The 20664-nt window shown below is 40.8% G+C and overlaps 1 protein-coding gene across 9 annotated transcripts in view; it reads left to right on the top strand.

Annotated features, from left to right (window-relative positions):
• ABI1 (abl interactor 1) overlaps positions 1-20664 on the top strand; it is a 96196-nt gene that overhangs the window by 50269 nt on the left and 25263 nt on the right. For 6 of the 9 annotated variants that reach the window (XM_036344575.1, XM_036344545.1, XM_036344563.1 and 3 more), the window contains 3 exons: positions 8537-8713; positions 17686-17700; positions 18417-18517. In XM_036344575.1, coding sequence (XP_036200468.1) covers positions 8537-8713; positions 17686-17700; positions 18417-18517 — 293 coding nt within the window. The remainder of the gene's footprint in view (positions 1-8536; positions 8714-17685; positions 17701-18416; positions 18518-20664) is intronic. The other 3 variants (XM_036344568.1, XM_036344536.1, XM_036344517.1) reach the window with 1 other exon arrangement.

Genomic DNA, 20664 nt, shown 5'->3' with positions numbered 1-20664 from the left:
CTTTTCTTTAGTTTGTCTTACCTTGGAATTATTGAGTTTCAAGTTTCTAGAACCTTAATGCTCAGTAGATTGGCTCTGAGGAGACCTCCAAAATGCTATTATTGCTAGTGGCAAAAATGGAGATTTAAACATAATGCACATTTTAAAAAAATTTATTTTTAAAAATAAAAATTATATATACTTAAGATGTACAATATCATGATTTAATATACATTACATAGTGAAATAACTACTGTAAAACTAATGAACATATCTTCTTATATAGTTAACTTTTTGGTGATGAGACCACCTGAAATTTACTCTCTCAGCAAATTTTTGCTATATTAAATACTGGTCATCATGCTGTACATTAGATCTTTAGACTTACTCATCCTCCATAACTGCAACTTTGTAGCCTTTGCCCAACTCTGGTAACCACCTTCTACTCTGCTTCTGTGTGTTTGAACTTCTTTAGATTTTCCATTTCTCCCAGCTCTGCACCCCTGGTAACCACCTTTTATTCTCCTTCTGTGTTTTCTACTTTTTTAGATTCCACATATAAGTGAGATCATCCAATGTATGTTTTCTTTCTGTGCCTGGCTTAGTTCACTTAATATAATATCCTCCAGATTCCACATTCATATATTTCTAATACACAATGTGATATGTCTGTTTTTGTATTAACATTGAGAAATACTTTACCTTAATTGCCGGTTTGAGATTGGATAGTTTGAAATAAGATTCATACTTGGTTAATTTTTTTAGTATTTTCATATTAAGCAATATTATAGATTCTAATAGTACCCTATCCCCATGTTAGATAAGCAAAATGGAATCTTATTGAACTTAAAAACTTGTATAAAATTTCAGAACTAGTAAGTCAAAGAGCCTAGATTTTCTGATTGCATGTTTGTGTGTTGTTTTTTACACCAGTGCTTTTCTGCTGTGCTTCATAGGTCCAGGGATTGCTACAGATGATCACCTGGGCTTTCTAGTCCCTCTCAACTAGGGTAACTCTTAAGTTTTATCTCCAGTATATTAGAATTGAAAATAAATTTTCTTTATATTGATCTGCTTCTTTTGCTCTCTATAGGTGAAGCAAAAGTGTGAAAGTAAGGGCATTCAAGTATGTGAAGGAATGATCTTCCTGAAAAAGCTAACTTTGTCTTGGTGAACAAAGTTGGTATGCATGCTGTTGTTATATAAATGTTCCAGTCCTGTTCCCCTCCTCCTACCTACTTTATTCACTCGCTCTGCCATATGGAGGGTTGTGTGTTGCCTGATGGATTGTGATTTGGACTTTCATGATTGATTCCTAATTGGGAGACCAGAGAGGGTGTAGACTTGGGTAAATTTTTCAAGTAATTTTTTTTCCTTTTTATTTTTTAAAATGTGTTTTATTGATTTTAGAGAGAGGAAGGGAGAGAAAGAAACATTGATGCAAGAGAGAAACATCGATTTGCCTCCTACTGAGGATAGAGTCCATAGCCAGCAATCTGGGCATGTGCCCTGACTGGAAATCGAACCAGTGACCTCTTGGTGCATGGGACAACGCTCAACCAACTGACCCAACACTGGCCAGGGTTCTTTTTATTCAATTTATTGGTGTGACACTGGTTAACAAAACTATACAGGTTTCAGATGCACAATTCTACAACATACCATCTATACAGTGTATTGAGTGTTTACCGCCCCAAGTCTCTGTACATCACCGTTTATACCCCATATACCCTCCTCTACTCCTCTCCCTCACCTCCCTCTGGCAATCATCACACTGTTGTACATATCCGTCAGTGTCTGTCTGTCTGTCTGTCTGTCTCTCTCTCTCTTTCTCCTCTATTCTTCCACCCTTCTACCCAGTCAAGTAATTTGAAATAGTGTCCGGAATAGTTCTACAATGATTGAAGTAAGTAAGAAGGCCGAACACATGATTTTAAGGAGAATTATGGACAAAATGGTGTATGAGAAAAATGTGGAACAAACTTGAGCCATTTTGAATTTTTTTTTCCCATGAAGACAGGAACCATGTGGGATGTTCTTTTAATAGGTTTTAAGCCAGTAAGAGATCTTTAAAATTTTTCATTTTGTTTTCTCAAGTTTACTGGTGTGGTTTTTTTTTAAGAAAATTAAATGTATTGGGGTAACATTGGTTAATAAGATTACATAGGGTTCAAGTGTACAAATCCATGATACTTCATTTGTATATTACATTATCTGCCCACCACTCAAAGTCAAACCTTACTTCGTCAGTATATATTTGACCTCCTTTACCTTTTACTACTCCCTCACCCCCTTTCCTTCTGGTAACCACCATACTGTTTTTTTGTGTCTATGAGATTTTGTTTGCTTTTCTTATTCATTTGTTGCTTTCAGTTTTATATTCCACATATGAATGAAATCACATGGTTCTTAACTTTTTCTGTCTGATTTATTTTGCTTAGAATTATATTTTCATGGTCTATCCATGTTGTCACAGGTGGCAGTATTGTACCTTTTCTTATGGCTGGGTAGTATTCCATTATATATATGTACCACATCTTGTTTAATCTAATCATCTATTGGAGGAAATTTTGGGTGTTTTCATGTCTTGGCCACATGAATGATGCTGCAGTGAACATAGGGGTGCATATATCTTTGCAAACTGTTTTTATAAAGATCACTATGCTTATATCATGGAGATCAGATTGGAATGAGGCTAGATTGGATGCAAATGATCACTTAGAATGCTACTGTAGTAGCTAGGTTGAGCAATGATAGTAAATTGACTGGGATTAAAGTGTTGGAAGCAGAAGGAAACAAATTTCTATTTTGTATGTATATATTTTCTCTTAAAAAATAGAGGTATAATAATAGACAACACTGTTCATTTCAGGTATACAACATTGGTGCCAGATAACCAGCCCCAGTTTTCATAGAATTCTACAAAGAGAGCTAATTGATGCCTGCCCTGTGAATTAGGTGTATTAAAACAAAGGAACTCTCAGCTTAGGGGACCAGATATTTTATAATGGGCAATAAGCATTCCTTACCTTTGCTGTGTGTATGTAGACACTGTATCTTCTAAGGCATTTACTATATAAGCTAGAGGGCCAGTGCATGACATTCATGCACAGGTATAGGCACGGGTAGGGTCTCTAGCTGCTGCCTGCCACGGGCTGGGGCCTCCTTCCTCGGCTGTGGGCTGCTGGCCGGGGCCTCCCTTCTCCAGCTGTGAGCTGCCAGCCGGGGCCTTCCTTCCGTGCTGCCCCGTGGTGTTCAGCGCATGTCGTAGCAAGCGATCGAACTCCCGGTTGGTCGAACTCCTGAGGGGACACTTTGCATATTAGACTTTCCTATATATAGACTAGAGGCCTGGTGTACAAAAATTTGTGCACTCGGGGGGGTCCCTCAGCCCAGCCTATGCCCTCTTGCAGTCTGGGACCCCTTGGAGGATGTCCACCTGCTGGCTTAGGCCCGCTCCCTGGGGGATCGGGCCCAAGCTGGCAGTCAGACATACCTCTGGCAGCCCGGCAGCCCTCGGGGGATGTCCACTTGCCAGCGGGGAGCAGGCCTAAGCTGCAGTCGGACATCCTTGGTGCTGCTGAGGAGGTGGGAGAGGCTCCCACCACCACTGCTGTACTGACAGCCATCAGCCTGGCTTTTGGCTGAGCAGAGCTCCCCCTGTGGGAGCGCACTGACCACCAGGGGGCAGCTCCTGCATTGAGCATCTGCCCCCTGGTGGTCAGTGTGTGTCATAGTGGCCAGTCATTCCCAGTTGTTCTGCTATTAGGGTCAGTTTGCATATTACCCTTTTATTATATAGGATAGAGGCCTGGTGCACGGGTGGGGGCCGGCTCGTTTGCCCTGAAGGGTGTCCCGGATCAGGGTGGGGATCCCGCTGGGGTGCCTGGCCAGTCATGGTGAGGGGCTGATGGGTGTTTGCAGGCTGGTCACACCCTCTTTAGGGTGGGGGTCCCCACTGGGGTACCTGGCCTGCCTGGGTGAGGGGCTGATGGCTGTTTACAGGCTGGTCAAGTCCCCCTAACCCCCAGTGGGGACCCTCACGCCATGGAGGTTTGGCCAGCCTGGGTGAGGGGCTAATGGTTGTTTTCAGGCTGGTCACACCCCCTTTACAGTGGGGGGTCCCCACTGGGGTGCGTGGCCAATCTGGGTGAGGGGCTGAGGGCCGTTTTTAGGCTGGCCAAGCCCCTGGCGACGGAAGCTCCCAGCCTCTCCTTTTTTTTTTTCTTTTTTTTTTTAAATTAAATCTTTATTGTTCAGATTATTACATTTGTTCCTCTTTTTTTCCCCCATAACTCCCCTCCTCCCAGTTCCTGCCCCATCCTCCGCCCTCACTCCCCACCCACTGTCCTCATCCATAGGTGCACGATTTTTTGTCCAGTCTCTTCCCGCATCTCCCACACCCCTTTCCCCCCAAGAATAGTCAGTCCATTCCCTTTCTATGTCCCTGATTCTATTATGATCACCAGATTATTTATTCACTTGATTCTTAGATTCACTTGTTGATAGATGCATGTTTGTTGTTCATAATTTGTATCTTTACCTTTTTCCTCTTCTTCCTCTTCTTAAAGGATACCTTTCAGCATTTCATATAATACTGGTTTGGTGGTGAGGAACTCCTTTAGCTTTTCCTTATCTGTGAAGCTCTTTATCTGACTTTCAGTTCTGAATGATAGCTTTGCTGGATAAAGTAATCTTGGTTGTAGGTTCTTGGTATTCATCACTTTGAATATTTCTTGCCACTCCCTTCTGGCCTGCAAAGTTTCTGTTGAGAAATCAGCTGACAGTCGTATGGGTATTCCCTTGTAGGTAACTGAGTTTCTTTCTCTTGCTGCTTTTAAGATTCTCTCTTTGTCTTTTGCTCTTGGCATTTTAATTATGATGTGGTCCTCTTTGGATTCCTTTTGTTTGGGGTTCTCTGGGCTTCCTGGACTTGGAAGTCTATTTCTTTCACCAGGTGGGGGAAGTTTTCTGTCATTATTTCTTCAAATAGGTTTTCAATATCTTGCTCTCTCTCATCTTCTGGTACCCCTATAACTCTGATGTTGGTACGCTTGAAGCTGTCCCAGAGGCTCCTTACACTATCTTCGTATTTTCGGATTCTTTTTTCATTTTGCTTTTCTGGTTGGGTGTTTTTTGCTTCTTCGCATTTCAAATCTTTGCCTTGATTCTTGTGCTCCTCTGGTCTGCTGTTGGGAGTCTGTATAGTATTCGTTATTTCAGTCCGTGTATGCTTAATTTCTAGTTGGGTCTTTATCATAACATCGAGGGTCTCATTAGTTTTCTTGAGGATCTCACTACATTTATCGGCGGCTTCTAGACAGTTCTTAAGAGACCTTAAAAGTGTGGTTCTGAACTCAATATCCTCCATTGACAGTTTTGTCCTGTTTCTTTGTCTCCGCATTTTTTATGCTTTCTTGGTACACCCCCTAGTGGTCTTTGTGCGCAGTCTTGTTGTTGACGGCAATACCGGGGGTGATTTGACCTCCAGGCTAACTGGCTATGAGAGTCCGCTGTTTCTGCAGTGGGAGAGCTTCTGTGCTGGATCTCTAGAGCGGTGCTAATCTAGCGTTTGCCTGAGGCTACCCGGCAAATGGCTCTGCGCAGGGCTTGGGCGGGGCGGGTAGGAGGGGATCTACAGGGCAGGCTGGAGCGAGCAGTTATGGCTGCTCTCAGTTCCGTCCCTAGGGGCTCTGCCTCACAGAGTCCCAGCAACCGCTCAAACCTTGGAGAGAAAGCTGCCTTCGAGTTCCGACCGAAGCCAGACAGTCCCGCTTCTCCCGTTTGAGTCTGGGTCCCTAGAGACTCTCCCGGATCTGGAGCTCAGAGTCTGAAACTCCCTCCCGATTGAAAACAACAACCGCGCCCTCCGCCGCCAGCCCGCTCGCGTGCACTCAGCACCTGAGTATTTCACTTCAGCACTGCGCCTCCTCTGAGTCTGGGTATGATATTCTCTTTCCTCTTAGTTGTAGAAGTTCCACTCAGCCAGCCTTCCTGTGGTTCTGGATGATGTCCGTTCCGTCTTTAGTTGTTTTTTGAAGTGGTTGTTCGAGGCAGCAATCTCTGGCGTTAACCTATGCTGCCATCTTGGTTTCTCCCTCCTTTTTTTCTTTTTTTTTTTTTTCCTGGGATTTATTTACCTTCTATAATTGAAACTTTGTAGCCTTGAGAGGAGCTCAGAGCCGGCCAGGGCGGGCAGGAGTGAAGCCTCCTGCTCGCTCCAGCTCCGTGGCCACGGCCAGCTGAAAGCAGGTATCTGGGGTTTATTTATCTTCTATAATTGAAACTTTGTAGCCTTGAGAGGAGCTATGAGCCGGCCAGGGCAGGCAGGAGGGAAGCATCCTGCTCGCTCCAGCTCCGTGGCCATGGCCGGCTGAAAGCAGGTATCTGGGGTTTATTTATCTTCTATAATTGAAACTTTGTTGCTTTGAGTGGAGTTCAGAGCCGGCTGTGGCAGCTGGGAAGCTTGGCTTCCTGCATCATTGGGGCAACCAAGCCTCCTGCTTGCTCCAGCTCTGTGGCTGCTGGTCGCCATCTTGGTTGGGTTAATTTGCATATAGTTGCTCTGATTGGATGGTGGGCGTGGCTTAAGGTGTAGTGAAGGTACAGTCAATTTGCATGTTTTTCTTTTATTAGTTTAGATATCCAGAGCAAAGGCACTCAGGTGTCTTTCCTTGTAAGATGTGCAAAAGTGCTGGACACCCAAGGGGAGTTGTTTTCACGTACCTTATTTTGGAGTTGTGAAAACGTTTTTGATAGAGGTTTTTTCCCATTCCATTTAAAAAATTATGGTAAAGCCCTAGCTGGTTTGGCTCAGTGGGTAGAGTGTCGGCCTGTAGACTGAAGAGTCCAAGGTTTAATTCCAGTTCAATGCCTGGGTTGCAGGGTTGGTCCCCAGTGGGGGGCATGCAGAAGGCAGCTGATCAATGATTCTCTATCATCATTGATGTTTCTATCTCTCCCTCTCCCTTCCTCTCTGAAATCAATTTAATAAGAAAGAAAAGAAATATATCTCAAAAAATTATGGTGAAATGAAATCTTAAATGAACATTAATATTAAACTTGTGGGGTTTTTTCCTAACCATACCCCCATCCCTTTATTTTTTTTTTTTTTCAGTTCAGTTTGTGTCCTTGCTTTTTCTCACCTAGATTACCATAATTGCCTAACTGGTCTCACTAGTCAGTAGTCTTGTTCTGTCTGTCATCAATACCTGTGCCAGAGGAATCTTTTAAAATGCAGATCTGATGATGTTACTCAATTTAAATTTTATTGGTTTCCTATTACTATTAGGACAAATTTAAATTGTTGAGCAGTTGTATTATTTTTCTTATGCTAACTACTATCCAGTTTTTAAGTGTTGACAAGTAAACTTAAAAATAATTTTAAGGCCATAAAAGCCAATATTAGCTAGGCTGTGACATCTGCTCTTAGTTTCTCTTATACTATTGTCTGCAACATGCAGTTCTTTCTGCCTTGAATAACTTCCATATTTGCCTATTCATCCTGAAAAACCTACCTCCTCTATAAAGCCTTTAAGTCAGTGGGTCTCCACCTTCCTAATGCCGCGACCCTTTAATACAGTTCCTCATGTTGTGGTGACCCCCAACCATAAAATTATTTTCGTTGCTACTTCATAACTGTAATTTTGCTACTGTTATGAATCGTAATGTAAATATCTGATATGCAGGATGTATTTTCATTGTTATAAATTGAACATAATTAAAGCATAGTGATTAATCACAAAAACAATATGTAATTATATATGTGTTTTCCGATGGTCTTAGGCGACCCCTGTAAAAGGGTCGTTCGACCCCCAAAGGGGTCACGACCCACAGATTGAGAACCGCTGCTTTAAGTGAACCCATCTCAATTTAGTTTGGTACCTTGCTCTGAACATCTTTAATTTTTTTCTTTTGTTAATCCTTTCCATTGCTTTTCAGAGTGAGGGAGGGAAGGCAAGAAAGAGAAAGAGAAACATTGATGTGAGAAAGACACATCTATTGGTTGCCTCCCACATGTGCTGGACCTGGGGGTGGGCAGTGAACCGGCAACTCAGATACATACTCTTGACTAAGAATCAATCCTGCTACCCCTTGCTCTGCTGGCTGAGACTCTAACCACGGACCTACACCAGCCAGGGCTGCACACCTTTAAGTTCCAATAAACTGCATGTGTCACTACTGCACTTATCTCATTGTATTCTAATTATTGATTTACTTTTTTTTTTTGCATCCTCACTACATAAAGTGTAATTTACTGTGAGTATGACTCCAGTCATTTCTCACAAACACCAAATCTTTAGGAAAGAAAATTGCTTTGGAATCAAATCCATTAAATTCATTTTTAAAATTACTTTTAAGCTATTCCCTGTTTTGAACCTTGAGGATATTAATTTGCTTAATTTTGAAGGGAAAAATATAGTATTCACTGGAAAATAGATGTGATACAGTTATATGGTCCAACCTGTTTATGATTCAAGATATATGGGCATCATATTTATTATTTACTATACTATGCCTAATAATATTCTCTTGCATTGTTTATATTAAAATACAGACGGTGGACATTCATAAAGAGAAAGTGGCGCGAAGGGAGATTGGTATTTTGACAACAAATAAGAATACATCAAGAACTCACAAAATAATAGCACCTGCAAATATGGAGCGCCCTGTAAGGTATATTCGGAAACCTATTGACTATACAGTTCTGGATGATGTGGGCCATGGTGTCAAGGTAAGCATTTTTATTGCATTAACTTAAAATAACTTATTTACCCAGTAAATATTTTGGATAGCAAAATGCTGATAAAGATTATTTTCCTGAAGAATTAGTAGATTGTCTTAGTTAGTAACTAGCATTACAATTTTCATCGAACACTTATTTAGTATTAGCTATGTATTATACCAAAATGGGGCGTAATTTTAGGATAGGCTATATTCAAGAAGCTGTTAAAACTTGAAGTGGCTATTCATTCACTGAGCTATTTTAATCCTAGACTATATTATAAACTAGAGGCCTGGTGCATGAAATTCGTACATGGTGGGCGGGGGGTTGTCCCTCAGCCCGGCCTGCGCCATCTCCAACCCAGGACCCCTCGGGGGATATCTGACTGCTGGTTTGACAAAAATTCAAATTTTTTGTCAAAAACTGGCAGTTGGACATCCCTCTCGCAATCCGGGACTGCTGGCTCCTAACCGCTCGCCTGTCTGCCTGTCTGATTGCCCCTAACCGCCTCTGCCTGCCGGCCTCATGCCCCTAACTGCTCCCTGCCAGCCTGATCGCCCCTAACTGCCCTTCCCTGCTGGCCTGATCGCCCCTAACTGCCTTCCCCTGCCGGCTTTATCGCCCCTAACTGCCCTCCCTTGCCGGCCTGATCGCCCCTAACTGCTCTCCCCTGCCAGCTTGATTGCCTCTAACCACCACCGCCCTGCTTTGTGGGTCCTGGGTGTGGGTATCAGGCTCCCTCCTCCCTCTTGTCAGAGTCTGGAGCGTGCCGTGGGATCCAGAGTCCAGTCCCCGCCCACCCGCGTGCGCCTGGAAATCCCAAGAGACCCAGACCAGGCTGGCCCCACCCCCATTGGGTGAGACCCAGACCTGGCTGACCCCACCCCCGTCAAGCCCCACCGGCATGTCAAAGTCCCCAGCCGGCTCTGGGAGGAGACGCAGTGTCAGTCATGTTCTCGGCCGGCATCAGGCAGGGACACAGGCTCCTGCTGATCAGTTGTTACAGCGTGAGGGCATGACGACCATTTGCATATTAGCCTTTTATCATTATAGATTTGTTTTGAATACCATATCTTGTTTTCTCTCTTTTTTAAAAAAAAAATATTTTTATTGATTTCAGAGAGGAAGGGAGAGGGAGAAGGAGAGAGAAAAACATTAATGATGAGAGAGAACCATTGATAGGCTGTCTTCTGCACCCCTCTACTGGAGATGGAGCGTGCAATCCGGGCATGTGTCCTTGACTGGAAGCGAACCTGGGATCTTTCAGTCCACAGGCTGACGCTCTATCCACTGAGCCAAACTAGCTAGGGCTTGTTTTCTCTTTTTTTAAAATATATTTTTACTGATTTCTGAAAGTAAGGGAGAGGGAGAGAATGATAGAAACATCGATGAGAGAGAACATCAATTGGTTGCCTCCTACATGTCCTTCACCAGGGATTGAGCCCACAACCCGGGCATGTGCTCAGACCGAGAATCTAACCAGTAACCTCTTGGTGCAGGGGTCGATGCTCAAACATTGGGCCACACTGGCTGGCTTAAATTCAGTTATTTTAGACTAGATTTTTAAGATATTTTTAGACTAGATTGATCTATAGGATTTGGATTTTGAGAGGCTGGAAGAACTTTTTTGTATTATTTAACTTGTCTTTGGATTAAAATTTATATATATCTTACACATGTATATGTGCAAGTGCACACACACACTCATTTATTCACTCACTTGTTCTGCTTTTGCCCAATCTTGATTTTTTCTTCCTACCAAAGCAATATATACTCATGAATAAAGTTTTTTCATCCTCTTAGAATATCTCCTATTGTCCCTTCAATAATAATTGTTTAATACACAGTACTTAGCAGAGTATAAGATGAAACCACATTTTACAAGGATAGGGTGAGAATATTTAACTATTTTATATATGTATAAATGGGAAGTGTAAACACAGCATGATCTATACTGAAAGTATACACATGTGAGTTTTGGCAGTCTACATTTTTGTAATACAGGTATTTTAGACTCGGGGTTTTTTAAACTTTAAACAAATTATGATAAAATATAATCACATAAAATTTACCACTTGAAGTGTACAGTTCTGTGGCATTAAGCACATTCATATTGTTATGCAGACTTTTTCAAAATGTATTTTTTTCTTTTTAAATTACAGTTTATATACCACATAATATTAGTTTTAGTTATACATCTCAATGATTATATAACTTACTAAGTGATCATCCGGATAAATCTCATACTCATCTGACACCACGTATAGTTATTAGATTATTATTGATTGGATTTCCTATGCCCTACTTTACATCTCCATGACTAATTGTTACTACCAATTTGTACTTCTTAATCCCTTCACCTTTTTCACCCATCCCAACCCTCCTCCTACCTGGCAACCCTCAAAATGTTTTCTGAGTCTGTTCTGCTTGTTTGTTTAATTTATTTTCAGATTAAATTGTGAATAGATATGTATTTATTGTCATTTTATTGTTCATATTTTTTATATTTTCCCCCCTTCTTAAATAAGACCCTCTAATATTTCATGTAATACTGGTTTGGTGGTGATGAGCCCCTTTAGCTTTGTCTTGTCTGGAAAGCTCTTTATCTGTCCTTCCATTCTAATTGATACCTTTGCTAGGTAGAGCAATCATGGTTGTAGGTCCTTGTTTTTCATTACTTTGAATATATTTTGCGAATACCTTCTGGCCTGTCATTTCTGTTGGGAAATCAGCTGACAGTCTTTTGGGAGCTCCCTTGTTGGTAACTAACTGCTTTTCTCTTATTGCTTTTTGTTGTTGTTAATCCTCACCAAAGGATATTTTTTCCATTGATTTTTATTTAGAAAGAGTGGAAGAGAGGAGGGGAAAGAGTGAGAGGAAAAAACATCGATGTGAGAGAGACACATTGATTGGTTGCTTCCTGTACATGTTTTGACCTGGGTTGGGGATCAAACCTGAAATCCAGTTACTGCAAACCAGGTACGGGCCTTTGAATGGGAATTGAATCCGTAACCCATAGGTGTATGGGCCAGTGCTCAAACTACTGAGAACACCAACTAGGGCTCTCTTGCTTTTTTTTTTTGTTGTTGTTAATTCTCATCCGAGGCTGTTTTTCACTGATTTTATTTTTTAAGAGAGAGTGGAAGGGAGAGAAGGAGGATAGGGGGAAAGAAACATCGATGTGAAAGAGACACATTGATTGGTCACCTCCCCCACACACCCCAGTCAGGGCCAGGGATTGAACCTGCAACCCAGGTACATGCTCTTGACTGGGAATCAAACCTACAATCCTTCTGTGTGTGGGCCAAAGCTCTAACCACTGAGTTACACTCGCCAGGGCTCTTGATACTTTTAAAATTCTCTCTTTGTCTTTAACCTTTTGCATTTTAATTATGATGAATCTTGGTATAAGTCTCTTTGGGTTATCTTGTTTGGGATTCTCTGTGCTTCCTGGAGTTGTATGTCTATTTCCTTCACCATGTTAGGGAAGTTTTCTGTCATTTTTTCAAATAGGTTTTCAATTCCTTGCTCTTTCTCTTCTTATAGCACCCCCATGATATGAATGTTAATATGCTTGAAGTTATCCCAGAGGCTCCTTACATTATACTTATATTTTTGGATTCTTTTATTTTTCTCTTCTGATTGGGTGTTTTTTGCTTCCTTCTGTTCCAAATTGCTGTTTTGATTCTTGGTTTCATCTACTCTACTGTTGATTTCCTGTAAATTATTCTTCCTTTTCATTAGTGTATCCTTCATTTCTGACTGGTTCTTTTCTATGGTTTCCATGTATATTTTTATGCTGATTAAGTCCTCTCTAAGTTTATCTACTCTTCTCCTAGGCTCTTTGACATCCTTATGAGCAATGTTTTGAACTCTGCATCTAGTAGATTGCTTGAATCCATTTTGTTTAGTTCTTTTTCTGGAATTTTGTTCTGTTCTTCCATATGGGTCATGTTTCTTTGTCTCCTAATTTTTGCAGCCTCACTGTTTTTTTTTTTTTCCTTTCTATGTATTAGGTAGAATTACTATGTCTTCCTGTCTTGATAGAGTGATCTAATGTAGCAGGTGTTCTGTAGGGTCCAGTGGCACAGCCTCCCTGTTTAGCTGAGCTGGGCACTCTAGGAGTGCCCTTTATGTGGGCTTTGGTATACCCTCCTGTTGTTGTTGAGTCTTAATTGCTGTTGACACATCAAGGGGAAGGATTTATTCCAAGGTTGATCGGTTGCAAGGACTGGCTGTGACCATCGTGGAGTATCAGCTATGCAGGGTCCCACCCCACAGAGCAGGATTTCATCAGGTCTTTGGTGTCTGCTGAGTCCACCCCTTGAGTGTGTGGCTCGTGGAGGTGATTGGGTGGTGCTTCAACCTGGTCCGAAGCTTTCCAGTGGGTGTGCTTGTTCTGGGGACGACCCGGAGGTATAGGACAAGGTCAGTCACTATTTGTGTTCTGCCTAGGTCAGTGGTTCTCAACCTGTATGTCACGACCCCTTTGGGGGTTGAACGACCCTTTCACAGGGATTGCCTAAGACCATCGGAAAACACATATATAATTACATACTGTTTTTGTGATTAATCACTATGCTTGAATTATGTTCAATTTGTAACAATGAAAATACATCCTGCATATCAGATATTTACATTACGATTCATAACAGTAGCAAAATTACAGTTATGAAGTAGCAACGAAAATAATTTTATGGTTGGGGGTCACCACAACATGAGGAACTGTATTAAAGGGTCGCGGCATTAGGAAGGTGGAGAACCACTGGCCTTGGGCCACCCAAAATGAGCTACAAAGCAATCTGCAGATGGCTGGTATTTATGCTGGGCTTTGAGGTGAGGTGCCCAGGAGAGACCAAGCTATGAACCAAGCCAGCTGCCACTATTGCTGCGCCTGGTACTACTTAGTGAGAGGTGCAGGGCATGCAGAGGCCAGATGCTGCTTGTTTGAGGGATTATTGGAAAGTCTGACACAGGAGCCAAGACTGGCTATTCCTATGTAAAAGCCCGGGAAACAGCTTGGGTGGGCCCGCAAGTTGGGTGGGGTCGGGTGGGGTCTTAGGGCAGGGCATACCCTTTTAGACAGTTGGATGGAGACTTGGATATGTCATTTGTTGGCTCATCAGTGGCCTCTGCCAGCACTCCTGTCAGGGAGAAAGCTGAACCTCCAGCTCTCGCCCTGATGCCATACAGTTCAGTTCCCCTCCGTATGTCCCTGGTGCATTTCAGGCTGCTGTCCCAATGCTGGAACTCAGAGTTCAAGTAAATCTGTGTGTTCCTTTTTAAGAGGAACATCTGGGTCTCCAGTAGCCCTCCATTTCAGCCACAGTGCTTGCTGTTTGTTTTTAAAGAGAGAGGAAGGGAGAGGGAAAAAAGGAGGGAGGGGAGAGAGAGAGAGAGAGAGAGAGAGAGAGAGAGAGAGAGAGAGAGATAGAGAGAGAGAGAGAAACATTGATGTTAGAGCAGAACTTCAATAAGCCGCCTCATACATGCCTACCACCAGGAATCGAGCCCACCACCAAGGCCTGAGTGAGAATTGAACCAGCAACTTTTTGGTGCATGGTCAATGTCCAACCAGCTGAGCAACACCAGCCAGGGCTCCTCCCAATTTTTAACCACCACATGTGGTTGTGATACCAGCCTATTCTTTTTTTTTTCTTTTTTTTAAAATATATTTTTTATTGATTAAAATATTACATATGTGTCCTTATCTCCACGTTACCCCCCCCCCCCCGCTCATGCCCTCACCCCCCCCCCCCCCCCGTTGTTTTTGGTTAGGCCTGAAGTCCTTTGGTTGATCTTTCCCCCTTACCCCCACTCTCCCCTACCTTCCCTCCAAGACCCGACAGTCCAATCAATGCCTCTCCGTCTCTGGATCAGTCCTTGTTCATCAGTTTACGTCGTTCATTATATTCCACAAATGAGTGAGATCATGTGGTATTTATCCGCTCTCCAGTTCCATCCATGCTGTGGCAAATGGTAAGAGTTCCTTTTTCTTCTTCCTTTTCTTAAAGAATACCTTTCAGCATTTCATATAATGCTGGTTTGGTGGTAATGAACTCCTTTAGCTTTTTCTTATCTGTGAAGCTCTTTATCTGACCTTCTATTCTGAATGATAGCTTTGCTGGATAAAGTAATCTTGGTTGTAGGTTCTTGTTATTCATCACTTTGAATATTTCTTGCCACACTCTTCTGGCCTGCATGGTTTCTGTTGAGAAATCAGCTGACAGTCGTATGGGTACTCCCTTGTAGGTAACTGACTTTCTTTCTCTTGCTGCTTTTAAGATTCTCTCTTTGTCTTTTGCTCTTGGCATTTTAATTATGATGTGTCTTGGTGTGGTCCTCCTTGGGTTCCAGCCTGTTCTGAGTATTCACCCCTCCTGCCAGTCTTGAAAGTGGTTTCTTCTTTATATCCTTAGTTGTAGGACTTCCCTTCAGCTACATTTCAGGCGGGTCTGAATGATGATTGTTCTGTAGTTTAGATGTAATTTTGATGTGGATATGGGAGGATTCAAGTACCACATTTATCTACTCTGCCATCTTGACTGGAAGCCTTAAAATCTATTTTTGACTGGGGAAGGAGGATGAGTGGTCTGTTAGAATAGTGTATCTTAGAAGCTTTTATGTGGCGTATTTGTTCATATTTTGTTTGTGTGTTATACAAATACAAACATTTATTTTTTCACCAATAGTGTATTGCTGATTTTTTTTATTTTCTCCACTTTTCTGACTTTTTAAAAAAGATCATTGTGTCCTGGACAGTTCGCTTAGTGGTTAGAGCAGGGGTGGGCAAACTTTTTGACTCGAGGGCCACAGTGGGTTCTTAAACTGGACCGGAGGGCCGGAACAAAAGCATGGATGGAGTGTTTGTGTGAACTAATATAAATTCAAAGTAAACATCATTACATAAAAGGGTACGGTGTTTTTTTTTTTTTTTTAGTTTTATTCATTTCAAACGGGCCGGATCCGGCCCACGGGCCGTAGTTTGCCCACGACTGGGTTAGAGCATCAGCCTGTGGACCAGCCTGTTGACCGAAGGGTCTCGGGTTTGATTCCCGGTCAAGGGCACATAGCTGGCTTGCAGGTTCAATCCCCAGCTTTCAGTCAGGGTGCATGCAGGAGGCAACCAATCAGTGTGTGTCTCTCACATCATTGTTTCTCTTATCTTCCTCCCCTACTCTTTCCCTCTCTCCTTCCCTCCAACTTTCCCTTCTACTCTCTAAAAATCAATGGAAAAAATACCCTCAGGCAAGGATTAGGAAAAAAAAAGTCGTTGCTTACTTAATTATTTCTAACATATCTTATACCCAAGGATAATGTTATTCAGGTTTAATTTCTAAATCCAGGTGTAAAATGTAGTGGCTAGGTAGAATTCCAGACATTGTTTCCAGATAAAAATGAGCAATATCGTTCTAAAGACAGGTACATTCCTCTTTAGGATAATATCCTTAATGTTGTCTTTAGGATCACCTAAAAAATGTTAAATATATATTTAGGATAGCACATATTATGGAAAGAACTTGAAACCCCTAAAATCTATAAAAAGTTAGGTTCTACAACATGACAGTGTTCTTAAGTGGCATAGCACTTATAGTGGTGCCTTAGGACTGTACACATTATTTCATACTAGAGGCCTAATGCACGATATTTGTGCAAGGGGCTTGGCCCTCGCAGCCGCGGCGGCTTGCCTTGGCCCTCTCTACCCTGGCTTCATCTGGAATGCGTTCAGCTGTCTGGTCTAATTAGCCTATTATGCTTTTATTGTTATAGATTATTCATATATGTACATGTGTTCATATTAATACATATGTATGTGTTATTTGATATATAGACTAGATGCCCAATGCACGAAATTTGTGCAAGAGTAGGCTAGCCTTCCCCTGGCTGCCAGCACCGGCTTCACTCTGGCACCTGGGACCTGGGCTTCCCTTGCAGCCCCAGCTTCGTCCTGAAGGTCGTATGAAAGGACATCTGGAAGGATGTCCGGTCTAATTAGCATATTACGCTTTTATTATTATACACTAGTCATGTTTCATAGAAGTAGCCTTTAAGATCAAAGCAGCTTCGCACGGCCTGTGTAGCTCAGTGGTTGAGTGTCGATCTATTAACTCATGGTTTGATTCCCTGTCAGGGCACATGCCTGGGTTGTGGGCTTTTGTGGGATGTGAGGAGGCAGCTGATCTATGATTCTCTCATTATTGATGTTTCTATGTCTTTCTCCCTCTCTCTTCCTCTCTGAAATAAATAAAAATATATTAAAAAAATAAAATTAAAAAAAGATCAAAGCAGCTTTTCTTCAGTTTTGAATTCGGGCTAAACTGGTTCAGAAGGTATTGGCCTGCTTAAGTTTGGATCCATCAAGTTACAAACAGGAGGGTTTCCAGACTCTATTTCGTAGTTAAAATTTGGCTAAGGTATTAACCTGCATAGTGATTTTGTTTTTAGACTTGGAGGTGTTTCGTCATTTTTCTGAATTTGAAGCAACCTGTTATTTTGAATTGTAATATTTGCAGTGTACCACTTTAAAAAATACTATACTACTTTTCAAATAATGAATACTCATATTTATGCATTTGTTATCCAGTAAAGTCTTAGGTCTTGTACACTGATGTATTAAAGTAGCCTTACATATTATGTGTTACGGTATTTGTTTTCAAATCTGAGTTTATCATCTGTGATTTATTTGGAATAGTTCCATAGGATAAAATACAGAACTAAGAAATTATTGGGTCTGTATGAGATTGGCATAAATAAGTGGTAGTTTCCTTATGAATATATTCTTCTTTTGAAAAATATGTGATACACATGAATATTTCCCAGCTGCTAATGGATATCTTTTTCTTTACAAAATATTTGAAGTAATGGCTGGGTAAAAACTTATTAACAGGAAATGAATAACTGTAAACATAAACCTGTCCTATTAGGTATAACATATTTAGAATTAATTTCTACTTTTTCCCCCCCTTTTTGCCAACGTAAAGTGGCTAAAAGCCAAGGTAAGAGATATTATTTATCATTTGATACACAGTTTTACCTCTATATTGATAGAGGCTGCAGAGCCACTAAAATTTGAAAACTCTTCCTTCATCTGCCTGCTTTTTCCCCATAGGATTTATATAGATTAAATATACTCAAACTCAATACAAGTAGCTACATTTAGCTTGGATGTGTCAATATATCAAAGATATATTGACATCTGCATTTATATAGGAACATTAATTTTGCTAACATGAATTGCTTTGCTTATTTTTTGATAGTTGCCTTGCTTTTATTGACATAAACAGAAGGTTTCCCAGACATCATATATGACTTTGTTTCTTAGTTTTTAGGATAAAGATGATTTTTTAGATGAATATTTTAGCAAATTGACACTGAGATCTATAGTTTAAATTCATGAATACATTTTTAAAAATTTTAGGAAACTTCATATTTGAATGCAGATAAGTTTAATCTAGGTGAACATGTTTAACAATAAAATAATATATAAAATCCAATAATTTCACCTGTATTTTTGCCATAGATTGGTATGAATAATAGAAAAAGCCAAGTGCAATTGGTTTCTTGACATTTTAAAATGTAGAACCAAAGTCTGTTGTTAAAACTGTCTGGGAATCCTTACTTCACATTCTGATATTAAAAATAATAACTTCGTATCAAAACACCAAGAGAACAATTTGATATAAAAATAAAAGCTCTTTTTCCTGCATTATAGCATGGAAATAACCAGCCTGCAAGAACTGGCACACTGTCGAGAACAAATCCTCCTACTCAGAAACCACCAAGTCCTCCCATGTCAGGCCGAGGAACGTTGGGGTAAGAATCCAAGTAAATTTTACAAGAAAATTCATATAGTAAAGGAAAAGATTATTCTGTGACTTAAGTAAATGTAGGGGTTCTTGCTATGGACCCCTCTCAGTGTGACGTTACCTTTTACAAATTCATTTTGGTGCTTATTTCCATGAGCAGAATCCAAAATGAATCTACTTATTTTATAATATTCTCTTCTATGGAAGTCTGTACTAGACAAGTTCTTTTGTGTATGTGGAAATGTGCATTATTTATTTATCTTTTTAATTCCTTTAAAAAAAAAAGAGCAATTTGACTTAAGTTTATTTCAAATGAAATGACCATGTATTCATTCTATGTGGTGCTTTCACAAGTATTTACAATATTTATATTACAGAACTTTGAATAAGTGGTCTATTTTGTATAGTTTGGCTTGGTGACCTGCAGCTTTTCTGTTTCCTCTATTACTTTCTACCTAAGATTTAGAGGCTCTTTACCTGGAATATTTCTAACGGTGCTTGTGCTAGGTAATCTTAGGGCCCTTCATATTTTTTATTTTATTTATTTTTTTTAATCTTTATTGTTGAAAGTATTACATAGATCCTCTTTTTCCCCCCCCATTAACCTCTTCCAGCCCGCTCCCATGCCTTGCAAGGCCCTCACCACACCATTGTCTGTGTCCACAGGTTTTTCATACTTCTCACCACACCATTGTCTGTGTCCATAGGTTTTGCATACTTCATACTTGAGTAGCTTTGTGAGAAGACCAGTTGGGGACCAAAAAAGATAACCATTGGTGGTGTTTTCCTTCTCAGTTCTTTGTGCAATAAAATATGTGAATATTTGGTAGGACACTTCTGAAAGATTGTTCACCTTAACATAGAAAATAATATATTAGAGCTCTTTTTTTTTTTTTAGTGGAGGGCTGGGAAATAATTTTCATAGTAATAGGGATCAACAATCAGCCTTTTTTAAAAATAGACTCTTGGTTTTTATTTTCATTCTGTAAAACTCCTTACCCCTGCAAAAAATAGATGAAGTTATTAAATAGAAAAGTTAAAATCACTTATTTTTTTTTTAATATATTTTTTATTGATTAAGATATTACATATGTGTCCTTGCCCCCACGTTACCCTCTACCCCCCACCCCCCCCAACCCCGCTCATGCCCTCACCCCCCCGTTGTCCATGTCCATTGGTTAGGCCTATATGCTTGCATATAAGTCCTTTGGTTGATCTTTCCCCCTTACCCCCACCCTCCCCTACCTTCCCTCCAAGTCCCGACAGTCCAATCAATGCCTCTCCGTCTCTGGATCAGTCCTTGTTCATCAGCTTATGTTGTTCATTATATTCCACAAATGAGTGAGATCCTGTGGTATTTATCCGCTCTCAAGTTCCATCCATGCTGTGGCAAATGGTAAGAGTTCCTTTTTCTTCTTCCTCTTCTTAAAGAATACCTTTCAGCATTTCATATAATGCTGGTTTGGTGGTGATGAACTCCTTTAGCTTTTTCTTATCCATGAAGCTCTTTATCTGACCTTCTATTCTGAATGATAGCTTTGCTGGATAAAGTAATCTTGGTTGCAGGTTCTTGCTATTCATCACTTTGAATATTTCTTGCCACACTCTTCTGGCCTGCATGGTTTCTGTTGAGAAATCAGCTGACAGTCGTATGGGTACTCCCTTGTAGGTAACTGACTGTCTTTCTCTTGCTGCTTTTAAGATTCTCTCTTTATCTTTTGCTCTTGGCATTTTAATTATGATGTGTCTTGGTGTGGTCCTCCTTGGATTCCTTTTGTTTGGGGTTCTCTGCGCTTCCTGGACTTGTAAGTCCATTTCTTTCACCAGGTAGGGGAAGTTTTCTGTCATTATTTCTTCAAAAAGGTTTTCAATATCTTGCCCTCTCTCTCCTTCTGGTACCCCTATAATTCTGATGTTGGTACGCTTGAAGTTGTCCCAGAGGTTCCTTACACTATCTTCATATTTTTGGAATCTCTTTTCTTTTTTCTTTTTCGGTTGGGTATTTTTTGTTTCTTTGTATTTCAAATCTTTGACTTGATTCTTGGGATCCTCTTTTCTGCTGCTGGATCTCTGTAAATTATTCTTTATTTCAGTCAGTGTATGCTTAATTTCTAGTTGGTCCTTTTTCATGTCCTCCATGGTCTCCCTATACTT

The sequence above is a fragment of the Myotis myotis genome, unplaced genomic scaffold, assembly GCF_014108235.1.
Source record: "Myotis myotis isolate mMyoMyo1 unplaced genomic scaffold, mMyoMyo1.p scaffold_m19_p_1, whole genome shotgun sequence".
NCBI lineage: Eukaryota > Metazoa > Chordata > Mammalia > Chiroptera > Vespertilionidae > Myotis > Myotis myotis.
This window is presented reverse-complemented; position numbering and strand designations above follow the sequence as displayed.